Source organism: Apium graveolens, unplaced genomic scaffold (assembly GCF_009905375.1).
Source record: "Apium graveolens cultivar Ventura unplaced genomic scaffold, ASM990537v1 ctg7730, whole genome shotgun sequence".
Lineage (NCBI taxonomy): Eukaryota > Viridiplantae > Streptophyta > Magnoliopsida > Apiales > Apiaceae > Apium > Apium graveolens.
This window is the reverse complement of record NW_027420580.1, coordinates 24,580-37,797: the sequence shown is the minus strand read 5'-3', so window position 1 is coordinate 37,797 and position 13,218 is coordinate 24,580. Positions and strand designations below refer to the sequence as shown.

Sequence of the window (13,218 nt, the reverse complement as noted above, 5' to 3'; positions counted from 1 at the left end):
AGCTCATAGAGCTCTATAGGCCGGGGCTAATCATTCCTCCAACTGTTGGGATTGTGCAATCATAACGCCCCCTTTTCACTCTTCTCCATTACTCAGATATAGCGGATGAGCCTTCATGGCAGTTTTGGGTATAAAAACCTTGGCAAAGTAAGACATAGACATTACACACTTATTCTCTCACTTACTCTCTACTTTCTTGTATTCCTTAAACCCACTTTGTGTACAGATTCTTATTCTCATACCAAAGGTGAATTGAGGGGGATAATCCCTCGCATTCTCTTCCTTTTCAGGTAGAAGTCGAAGGCAGTTTATTGGAGGCCGAAGGCCGTTCTTGCAGGATGAAGGAGATCTGGGCGTAACATAACCAAACCCTGGTGGTAACCATTTTTAAGGGTGCTTTGATTCCCTGTTTACACAATGTCTGCATCATACTCCTTGCAAGTTAAGTTGTCTTCAAATAAAAAAAGAATTTCTTGCTCCATTCTATAGCAACTACATGAGTAACAGTTTTATTATCCCAAACTTTCCTGTTGCGAAAAAACCATATTCCCTAAAGGATATTTGTAAATAAGAGAAACTTTTCTGTTGTGATGCTATTCAATTTTTGCACAAGCCACCCAGGAACACATTCTACATCACACATGTCAAAAATTGTTGCTATATACTGCCAACACTGAGTTGCAAAATGACAGTCGAAGAGAAACATGTAAGAGATGCTCACTATCCACTTCACACATGGGGCAAATGGTTGGAAGATTGACTCCTTTAGAACTCAGCCTTTGCCAAATTGGGATATTATTCCTGCACAATCTCCATATAAAAATTTTGACCTTATGTGGCAATGGTAGATTCCATAATTTTCCCCATCCACCTGTCTATAACACCCCATATAAGCCCACATTTCTCTCATGCCACATATAATACGTAGCCAGATTTTACTGAAGATTAGTCATGACTAGTATGATTCCAAGCAATTCTATCCTTAACATCAGCTTGAGGAATACGAGTAGCAAGAATAAGACGCGCATCTACTTCATAAATATATTGCTCACTTTAGCAACATCCCAGCTTCTCGAGTCTGTAAAAATAAACTCTAACACCATCATATGCTCTAAGGATCGGCCAATATTCCGGTCCACTTTGAAATCAGGTTTACCTCTCAGCCATGGATATGATCCAACTTCAATATTATCTCCATCCCCTAACACGCATCTATACCCCTGTGATAAAGAATCTCTAGTAGCTAGAATTTCCGTCCAAACATAACACGAGCCATTACTTCCTGTTACTTTTGAAAAATGAGTATTTGGATAGTAACGAGCTTTGAAGACTTGAGCTACTAAACATTGAGAATTTTTTATGAAGTTCCGGGATAGTTTTGATAGTTTTATAAAATAGCAACAAAATGAAAGATATGAGCTAGAGAATTGTAGAGCCAAACTTCATTCATATATTGCTCAAAAGTAGATCTAGAAAAGTCGACCAACCCAGCACCTGCTCATCCCATATATCCTTATGAGAATGACAACAGGACTGACAGAAATATTCTTTTGAAAAGGAAAAGTCTAAGACACCCTCCTGATTATTACAGACAAATGTGCCATTACACATGATAAAGTGCAGTGAAATAAATAAGGTAAATACTAGGAGGGGAAATAGGTGACTAGTTCTATTACTCCCCCTCAAGCTAAGAGGGGAGCTCAGCTACAGCTCCAAGCTTGTTCAACAGAGTATAGTGTTGTTTGGAAGAGAGGGATTTGGTGATGATGTGTGCGAGTTGGGCATGTGAGGGAATTTGCTTGGTCAGAATGGAGCCTTCAGTGACTTTTTCTCGAATAAAATGCAAGTCTACCATAATATGTTTGGTGCGCTCGTGGACAATGGGATTAGCTGTTATGGCAAGGGCTGCTTGGTTGTCACAGTGCAAGATTATCGGAGGTAAATTGTGAAGACCCATGTATTTTAACAATGTAGATAACCAGGTCACCTCACAAGTTGCAAGAGCCATGGAACGGTATTCTGCTTCAGCACTTGAACGAGCCATAATAGGCTGTTTCTTAGTTTTCCAGGAAATAGGTGACGAGCCCAACAGAACACAAAAACCAGTGGTAGAACGTCTGGTCATGGGACAAGTGGCCCAATCACTGTCACTATAGGCCTTGAGTTCAGCAGCTGTAGACGAAGCAAGTAATATACCTTGACCTGGATTTAAATTGATATACCTCACTAGTTTCTTAGCAGCTTCCATATGTTGACTCGTTGGATTTTGCATAAATTGTGTCAATATGTGTACATAGAAAGCAATGTGTAGACGCGTGATTGCAAGATATATTAGTTTACCAAGAAGTCATTGGTAAGGATGAGGGTCCCTGAGATATCTACCAGTGTCATCCTTGAGTCGAAGATGAATAACCATTGGAATTTTCAGAGGAGTTGTATCGACCAGACCACATTCAGTAATCAAATCAACTGCATATTTCTTTTGAGACACAAAAAAGCCAGCAGCAGACCTGGTGATTTCAAGACCCAAGAAGTAACTCACATCACCTAGATCCTTCATTTTAAACATTGAGGAGATCATGGATTTGAAAGTTGTAATCTCAGACATATCATTTCCTGAAAAAAGGAGATCACCGACATATACAAGGACTAGAGTTATAGAGGATTCCTTAGTTTGTGTGAATAAAATATAGTCTGAAAGAGATTGAGTGAACTCCAGAGATTTTAGTATGGATGATAGTTTGATGAACCAATTTCGAGGCGCCTGGTGAAGTCCGTAAAGAGATTTTTTTAGCTTACACACCATGGTAAGTTTGGAAGAAGAGAAATCTCCCTGATTTAAAGTTACCCTATAGCCATAGTGTGTATATCCTTTTGGCATTTTCATATAAACATTTTTATATAAGTCCCCATGAAGAAATGTGTTTGTGATGTCCATCTATTGTACAAATAATTTTGTAGAGCTGCTACTGCAAGAAGTGCACGCACTGTTGTCATCTTGGAAATATGGGAAAAGGTGTGTTCATAATCTACACCATATATTTGCTTACAGCCCAAGATGACCAACCTAGACTTGAACCTTTGAACTGATCCATCCGAGCCAAACTTCATTTTATACAACCACTTGCATTCGATAGCTTTTTTATCAGGTGGTAGGGAAGTGATTTCCCAGGTGTCATTGGCTTCTAGGGCATCCAATTCAACATTCATGGCTTGGACCCAGTTGATATCTTGCACTGCTTGTTTGAAACTGGTAGGGTTTGATTTAAAGGTTAAGGATGACAAAAGACAGGTAAACATTGGTGTGACAGACTGAGATAGTATAGAAATATTAGAAGAGGGGTTGGGAAAAGGTCTGGTGATATAAGACTCCATCCAAATTGGTGGATTATGAGTTCTGGTTGTTTTTCTAGGAAGTGTGAGGTCATTGTCTTGGTTAGAATCAGGCGCAGGTGTGTTGGTGACCGGAGAATATGAGGTATCAAGCTGAGTTGTATTTTCAGGATGCGTATTGGTATTTTGAGAGTTGACATCAGGAGCGACAACAACAACATGTTGTGTGACTGGAAAAATATCATCATCATAATCAGGTTTGGGTTGTGTACTAGGCATAACAGTTGGAAAGGGATGCATATATGGGTTGGATGTGGTTGAATATAAAGGAAAGATGAGCTTATTGAAAGTTACATCTCGAGACATAAAAGGTTTCATAATTCTAAGATTAAGCAATCTATATCCCTTTCGAGTGGGGGTATCCTATAAAAACACAGGGCACACCTCGAGGTGCCAATTTATCAGACGTGTGATCAGGATTAGAAGAAAAAGCTAAACAACCAAAAGACCTGAACTCGCTATAATCAACAGGCCTATCATATAAAATCTCATAAAGACATTTGTTTTCAAGAACAGAGGAAGGTAACCTGTTTATAATGAAGACAGAAGTGAGCACAGATTCCTCCCCAGAAAGATAATACCAACCATGACTGAAACATGAGAGCCCGTGCCACTTCAAGCACATGTCTATGCTTTCATTCAACTCTAGATTTATGTTGTGGTTAGTAAACACAGGAGGTCTGGTACACTATTCCTTATGATTGAAAAAATTCTCTACATGCTACAGTATCGAACTCAAGGGCATTGTCAGACCAAACAACAGCAATAGAGGCATTAAACTTTCTTTGAGCAAAACTACAGAACTATATTAGTGAATGCAAATACTCTGACTTGTGTTGCAGTAAGTAGATCCATGTCATTATGGAGAAATCGTCCACTATTGTGAGAAAGTATTTGAACTTTCGTCTTGTAACCACCTTATAGGGACCCCAGATATCCATATGAATAAGAGAAAAGGCCTTTGATGCACATGATTTACTTAGTTGAAATGGCAGTTTTGTAAATTTTGCCATGGGACATGTTAAACATACTGTTCCAGAGGCATGAACACAGTGTTTGATGCAATCAATGAATTTCAATTTTGACAATGGGGCATGTCATAATTGATTGTACCATACAGTGTACTGATCAGACAAAGTTGGAGTGGTGACACTCAAATATTCCATATTAGAAGCAGCAAAAAGAGTGGTATTAGACATGTGATACAATCCATTCTCAACAATGCCTTTTTCTCTTACTGTATGTCTCGGTATCAACAATAGTGCATAATTTAGGACTAAAAATAGCATAAAAAGCATTATCCTCAGAAATTTTTTGAGTAGACAGCAAATTATGAGTGAAGTAGGGAACATACAACACCTTTAGTAGTCTCAGTCCATTCTTTAATTACAAATCACCAGTGTGAGTGACTACAGCCTTAGAACCGGTGGGAAAATTGACTGTTAAGTTGGGTGGTGCAGCTTTAATGTTCCCGAGGAGACTCAAATTCGAGGTCATGTGATTGCCGGCACCTGTTTCCACAATCCAATCTTCATAGACAGTTTGAACAGTCTGCACATTATCACACATAATCATGCCAGAAAATGGTGAATTCAGCACATCATTTGCAGCTTCATAGCTCATGGATTGAGTATGTGTTGGCATGAGTTAAAGCAATTATTGAAGTTGCCGAGGAGTGAAGGATATAGGTTGAGCTGATTTAGTAGTATCAACAGTCACATTGGCTACCACAAGACCTTTTGAAGTATTTCTAGGATTATGCCATTTTCAACATGAAAGAGGAGGAGAAGGACTTCTACGAGGCCGTGGTGAACGTGAAGGTGGAAAAGCTCAGTCCCGAGGTGTTTCGGGACAAAGACTGGCTCCTTAGCTTGTGGGGTGAGGGTAACGGTCTTTTCCTTCATCTATTTTTTCCTTGTAGTTTTGTCTTTATATAACTGTTTTCCTTTATGTTCATTCTGCTTTTTTCCCTTCTATTTTTGTGTATTATATACTTGGAGTTTTGTGATATTTTCTTGGGCTGACCTTTCTTATGTCTTCCTTATTTTTAGTGTTTTCCAGGGAGGCCCTCATTGAAAGAAAAAAGGCCAAGGCAACCGAGAAAAGGGATGTAGAGGAGGTTGAGAGGGCCAAGACTGCCGGTAAGAAGATTTTTCATGTTTCTTATGTAGAGGAGACAAAGGAAGAGACCGAAGCTGAGAGGCCAGTCCCCCTTCAACAGGCTCCTTTTACCTTCGAAGACGACCAGGGAGACGACCTGGAGGTCATGGGCGAGGGAGGCCCCTCCAAGCGGCTCCGGAGCCGGGATGGGGTCATTCAGACATTCATCCTGAACTGGGTTGTTCTAATGTCCTACCACACTGTCTACCCGTCTAGGTAGTCCATGAAGGATGTGGTTTCAGACCTTAGCCATGGTCTTTAGCTTCCAACCGACCAGGCTGCTTTTGCGGTAGCATCTCCGATTGAAGCTTGCACAGAGCTGATGTCTTTTATGTCTCTGGTAAGGAATTTCTTTTGTTTTTATCTGTTTATTCCTTCTTTGTATTTATCTTTTGTTCATCTAACATACCTTTTGCCTTGTGTATTTTTAGCAGGCCGTTCCTTGAGCTGCTGCTGTAAAAAATAAGGTCCGAGACATGAAAGCCAGGATGGCTGAGGTCAAAGAGTTGGAGAGGAGGGCTACGATAGTCGAGGAGGAGCTTGGAAGGGTGCAAACCCCAAATGGCATGTTGGCTGGTCATGCCAAAGTGTTGCAGGCCAATAAGCAAAGGCTGAAGGGAGACCTCGCTTGGGTGAACCAAAGGATCGTTCATAGGAATGGTCAGCTGAAAAAGTCCCGCAAGGAACTTTGTAAAACCAAAAAGTAGCTGGATCAGACTGAAGAGCGGTGCTTCTAGTTCGGGGCTGACTATGTCTTTGAAAAGGCCCATGGCCTCGGATGGGATCATAAGCAGCTACCGGACGATAGCCTGGAAGACCCTATAGGTCGGGCGGCCGTTGAAGCTCATGTTGTCTCCTCGGGCGAGAACGAGGAGTTAGGACCCCCAGTCTTAGATGCTTTTTTTTTGTCTTATGATATTTTGTAATATTTTGAATTGATACTTCTACCTTCAGGCCTCTATAATTTAACTCACCTTCGGGGCAAAAATTTTGTTTTCAAATACATCTTTATTTTTGTCAGCATTCTGTCGTAATTCTATTTTTACTTCGCTCATAAATTCTTCGACTTTATCTTTGCCTTAGCAATTTCTGCGTAGTCTTTTTGCATCTTTGGCTTTGTTTTTGCCTTATCAGTTCTTAGTGCAATATCCATTTTAGACCCCTTGAGGAAGTATCTCAAAGGGTGATCTCGGTCCATTAGTACTTGAGATGCTAAGTCCTTTTTGTTAAAGGAACAAAGGGATGGCCTTCTTTGGGTTATCCCTAAGCGAATCTTCCTTCGTTCTGTCTGTTAAAAGTTGTACTTGTAAAAATTTAAGCAAGACTTATAAAATTTGAAGCATGACTTAATCTAGAAGGGGGAAGGGCTCGTTTTCTTCGGGATCGCCCCTAGACGAGACCTTCTTCTCTTTACAGGTTTAATTGTGTAATTTTATGTGAGATTTGAGGACAAAGGGCTTGTCATCTTTGGGATCGCCCCTAGACAAGGCTTTCTTCGTTTCTTCGTTAATTTTATTTTTTAATTTCTCTCTTTTTATGATGGTCATACATCACAGGGGGAGGACAAAGAGGAATGTCTTTTTACGGGATTACCATTAGATGTTCCTCATCCGTCCTTTCCGTTCTCAAACACTTTATAGTAAAATATTAATTATAGGAATAAGGATTTTATTCTATTTAGGCTCGCCCCTAGATAATATTCGTTCATTGAATGTGACGGACGAATGGTGTACCTTTTTCGGGATTGCCCCTAGATAATACTCTTTCGCCTTCTCATTTTATTGTGATTTCAAGTAATAAATTTTTGGAAAGGAACTGTATTTTTATTTGATCATTAAGACATTAGACTTTGCAGATTGAATTCAAAATGAAGTACAAATGAGGAATAAAAGAAATTTTTCTTACTGATAGAATTTTTGAAGGCGACTAGCATGCCAAGTATTCTTGATGGCTTCACCAGCCAATGTTTCCAGCCTGTAAGTCCCGGGACGAACGACCTCGATCACTTTGTAAGGCCCTTCCCAGTTTGGCTGACGTTTCCCTTATCTTGTCGGCATAAATGCGGCTAGTTCTCGTAGGACCAAATCTCAAATGCCGAATGACCCTCTTTTCTATTCCTAAATCATAGTGTTGGGCTGCCTGTAGTAGGTATTTTATGTTTCTTTGGTGAGAAGCCTCTCTTTCTTCTTCTAACATATCCACATTCGCCCTTACTCCGAAGTTGTTGATTTCCATATTGTACACTTCAGTTCTGTATGACTATAAGCCCACTTCAACTGAAACCTAGACATCCATTCCATACGCTAACCTGAAATGAGTTTCCCCGGTGGAGGACCTGGGTGTTGTTCGGTAAGTTCACAAGACCCAGGGTAGCTCTCCGGCCCATCTTCCCTTGGCATCACCTAGCATTTTCTTGATCCCTAGAAAGATTATCTTGTTTACAGCTTCGATCGCCCCGTTTCCCTGGGGTGCGCAACAGAGCTGAACTTTTGTTGAACCCCGAAGTGATGCAGGAACATTCAGAACTTGTTCCCAACAAACTGGGTTCTGTTGTCCGAGACACAAACTTTCGGAATCCCGAACTTGAGAATGATTTGCTCCAGAAAGAACTTTTGGCCGCTTCATCGGTTATGGCGGATAACATCCTCGATTCGACCCACTTGGTCATGTAATCATTGGCGATTATGCATTATTTTTCTTGTCTGGTGCTGGTAGGGAGAATACCGACTATATCTATGGCCCATATAGAAAACGGGATGGGGCTGAGGACAAAAGTCCTTTCTTCGGGAGGTTGCTTCGGAACAGTGGTGAATAACTGACATTGTTTGCACTTTTTTGCATATTCACTCGCATCGGCTTGCAAAGTCGGCCAAAAGAATCCTTTTCGAAGGATCTTAAAGGCGAGAGACCGACCGACCTGATATTCTCCGCATATCCCTTTGTGTACCGCTTCTAAGGCCTGATGTTGCTCTTCAGTATGTAAGCACCTTAGGAGGGGCTGACTGACCGACCGACGATACATTCTTCCATTGACAATTGTGTAGCTTGATGCCCTGTACTTTACTTTTAGGGCTTCCATTTAGTCCAGTGGGAGGATTCCTTTTTTCAGGATATTCCGAATAGGGGTCATCCAGTCGGCTCCTTGGTGTATCTCAAGGAAATCTTTCTTTTCGATCGAAGGCATCTTGGCTTCGATGAGATAGATATAACCATTCAAGCTCTGTGTCTCAATCGAAGCTAGCCTGGATAGGGCATCCGCCCGATTATTGTTTTTTCTGCCTATCTAACTAATCTCAAAAGTTTCAAATGACAAAGAAGATACTTTTACCTTAGTGGCGTAAGCTTTTGTCTGAGGATCCATTCGTTCATATTCTCCCGAGAAGTGCTTGACTACCAACATGGAATCACTAAATGCCCTTAAGTGCTTCGCCTCGAGACTTCGAGCTAACTCCATTCCTGTCAGGAGGGCTTCGTATTCCGCTTCATTATTAGTGAGGGGGAAGTTGAACCGTATGGGCTGGCATATTTCAAACCCGTCAGGGCTGGAGAGGATTAAACCAGCCCCACACTTCTTCCCGACGACTGACCCATCCACAAAAAGCTTCCATTTACCCAGGGTCCAAATAAATTGTTCCTCAGGTGTAAGATCCTTCGGCCTGGAGAATGTGCATTCGACCATAAAATCTGCCAAAGCTTGAGCTTTGATTGTTGTTCGGGGGATGAACTCTAGGTCATAATCTCTCAGCTTGATGGACCAAGCTACGACCCTATCTGAGGCTTCCGCCCTTGTCAAAATTTTCTTCAACGGCTGATCAGTGACGATCTAAATTGTTCGGCCTTGAAAATAATGTTGTAATTTTCGGGAGGCCATGACCAACCCATATACGAATTTTTCGGTGTTAGGGTACCTTGTTTCTGCATCCTTAAGCACATGGGACACGTAGAAGACAAGATGTTGATTCCCTTCATGATTTTTCACAAGAACTGTACCAAACGTTCGGTCGAACACAACCAAGTAAAAAGGGAAGAAAGGGAATACTTTCTCGGCTGATCTAGAGATGAAACGCCGATGGGCTGCGAGTCGGCCGGTCAGTTTTTGGATATTCCTGATGTATTTAGGAGTTTCCATGTTGATAACTGCTTCAATTTTCTTTGGATTCACCTCTATCCCACAGGCACTGACCATGTAGCCCAGAAACTTTCTACTTGCCACGCGGAATATGCACTTGTTTAGATTTATCCTCATTTTGTTTATTCAGAGGGTCTCGAAGTATTCTTTCAGGTCTTCGCCATGATTTTGGAACATGAGTTTTATGATCATGTCTTCCACGCAAGCCTCCATATTTCGGCCAGTCTTCTCCTTGAACACTTTGTTTACCATTCGCTGGAATGTGGCTCCAGCGTTCTTAAGTCTGAAGGGCATTTAAGCATAAGTCCCCTTCGAAGTTATGAACTCTGTCTTGGGCACATCCTTGTCGTTCATGGAAACTTGATGATAACCAGAAAAAGCATCAAGAAAACTAAGTACTTGGTATTTGGCTATGGCGTCTATCAGTTGGTCGATGCTGAGCAGGGGGTAGTGGTCCTTCGGACAAGCCTTGTTGAGATCTGTGTAGTCCACGCACATCCTCCACTTTCCATTAGATTTTTTAACGACCACCACGTTATCCAACCAGTCAGGATACTCAATTTCTTCTATAAACTTAGCCTCCAACAGCTTCTCTACTTCGGCCTCCATTACCTTATGTCGTTCGGCTGTAAAGGTCCTTTTCTTCTGCTTGACCGGTTTGACCTTGGGATACACATTAAGGCAATGCTTAGCCAGCTTGAGATCCAAACCAGGCATATCTTCTGGCCCCCAGGAGAACACATCATGGTACTTTCGAATCACCGTAATAACATTTTCCTTCAAATCTTTCTCCATGTTTCTCCCAATTCGGACCAATTTGCCTGAATGTTCCGCATATAATTTAACTTCTTCGACTTTAGCGGCTGGTTCGGCGATCGGACTTGAAAGATCCGCCCCGAATTTCTCCAATTCAATGTTCAGGGTCTCTCTGCTTCCACTCGGTTCGGCCTCAGCTCTTTTTCTTTTCCACTTTCATCTGCCTTGTCATAGGCCTAATCTTTTTTGAAGTCTTCCAGCATGATTATTCGGGCAGTTTTTTGATCTCCTACCCCTTTCTCAGTTGGGAACTTGAGCTTGAGATGGGGTATAGACTTTACTGCCTCGAAGGTTGACAAGAATGGCTTTCCCGAAATGGCATTACACAGACTCTCCATTTGAACCACGTAGAACTTTTTCGGCTTTTCAACAGTGTATGGCAATTTACCCAAAAGAACGGGAAGAGTGATCGTACCTTAAAATCGGGTGCCCTCCGAAGGCGTAAAGAGGTGCTTCGTTGCAGGGCTCTAGTTGTTCGCCCGCCAGGTTCATCTTACAATAAGTTCTGTGGAACAGGAAGTTGGTCGAGCTGTCAGTATCTACAAGCACCTTTCAAATTTATTTTGCCCAGTGAGAGGGTTGATGATGAGGGGGTCTTCATGTGGGCGAATGACATCCTCATAATCTTCTGTACTGAAGTCATGGTCATGTGAGGCTTCACCTGGCCGAACTAATAGAGGTTGTACACTTGTCGGGCATATTTTTTCTTCTCCATCTTACTATCTCTATCCAGCTCACTGCCCCCAGATATAGTCTTCACCTTGCCCCTTATCCTGTCTCTTCGCTCGGGCTCCTCAGCTTCTGGTTCTTCCTGGTTATCCTTCGGCCCCAGTCTGTCCCTCAGATCTCTGATGAACTGATTGAGTTCACCTTCTTTGATCATCCATTTGGTAAGCTTCTTGAGATGGTAGCATTCATCAGTATTATGCCCCTTATCTCTGTAATAATCACAGTACTTGTTGGGGTTTTTCTAGTGGTTTGGGACTTTCAACTTGGTTGGTCGAATGAATCCCGACTTTCCCTAATTTCATGGAGAATCTTGGAGATTGGTGCATTCAGAGGGGTGAATACAGCCGAATCTCTATCTCGACGCCGTTCATCCCCACAGTCAGTTTCCTTTCTTCCTTCTTTCCAAATATCCCCTCGGTCATTCCCAGATCTTGAGCTTTTGTATCTTTCTGCTCTCTTTGATCGGTCATCCTTTCGGGAATCTTTGTAGCCCTCAATACTTTCCATCTTCCTCCGAATGTTCTCACCCCTCACATATATATCATTTAGGGATTTGGGGCGGAAATCGTTAAGAGAGAAGCGAAACTTTTTACCTTTGATATTAAAGTGCAACATAGAGTGGGGTGAATGTGTTTTCTTGATTTTTAAGCATTTTTCAAACTTTTTTGGATATGATGAACAAAGCAGTTTACAATTTGTAAGGATATTATGTTAGCAGAATAAAAACAACAAGCACAACAAACACAATATTTCAAAACTCACTTAATTTGTATTAATTTAGTTTGTCTTGCTATAAATTCTAAGTCCTTTAAAATAAAAGAACGCAACTTCTTTCTTAATAGAGTACAAGAAAATTTAGATATGTTTGTTAATCCAAAAAATAAAGGACCAGTGTTTACTTTATAGATTAGTAAACACTGGTTTACACAACATGTAATAAGATATAGTAATCCCTTTTCTAAGAAATCCCTGAATCTTCTATTTTAGGCTTTGTAAATCTTTGCACAATCTTGTAAGCATGTGACTTTCCTTTGTTAGTTAATCTTGGCCCTTGATCTTGCACTCTTCAAGCTGCTTTTGTAGACTTTCCAATCTAAGTGAATAGACCATTTGTTGATTGATAATCTTGAATATTTAACTTTTCTGCATTATTGTATTTGAGCTTCATGTCGAGATCTCCATTTTGTTCTGTAGAGAAGTGACATCTCGATAAGTATAATGACTTATCGAGATCTCTGAGTTCTCTATTGGTATAGTTGACTTGTCGAGGTCTTTAAGTTCTCTATAAGTTAACTTGACTTATCGAGGTCTCTAGATCTATACATGTAGAATTTGACTTGTCGATAACTCTGAGATCTCTATATGCATTTTGACTTGTCGATATCTTTGATATCTCTAATAAGAAATAGACTTGTGGATATCTCCAATCTTCACATCTTCGTTTAGCTTGTCGATATCTCTGATTTCTCTACATGCAGAAATGACTTGTCGATATCTCTAATCTTCACATCTTCATTTGACTTGTCGATATCTCTGAGACTTCTCTATAGGCCATTTTGGACTTCTCGATAAGTCATTCTGGAGTTCTCGAATGACTTCTCTATATGACTTGATCTGTTACTTATCGATATCTTGACTTAGAACATTTTTTATAAAACAGATTTATTCAACTCCAAGCTTCTACATCTTTTTTCTGAGGCATGATCTTTCTTGATCTTCTTCCAGAGTTTATTCTTAGGCTTGAAATTATTTACGAAAAAATACACCAGTCTAATCTTCTAACCATTTTACAGACTCAAGAAATACAATACATAATACAGATTTAGACTATCATACAACTAAATCTCAGGGTTGTCAATGTGACTTAGTCTTGTTATGACATAGGCATGTCTTGTACAACAATCTCCCCCAATTTGTGAGAAGATTGCTTATCACAAATTCATGCCTAATAACAAGACTAACCCTAAGCTAAAAATGATTACATGAAAAAT

General features: G+C 40.7%; 1 protein-coding gene across 1 annotated transcript; it reads right to left on the bottom strand.

Moving 5' to 3' along the window:
• Positions 1-8,242: 8,242 nt before the first annotated feature.
• On the bottom strand, positions 8,243-8,632 carry LOC141704337 (uncharacterized). Its single transcript, XM_074507581.1, has one exon. The coding sequence runs from the start codon at positions 8,630-8,632 to the stop codon at positions 8,243-8,245; it is 390 nt and encodes a 129-aa protein (XP_074363682.1).
• Positions 8,633-13,218: the final 4,586 nt, after the last annotated feature.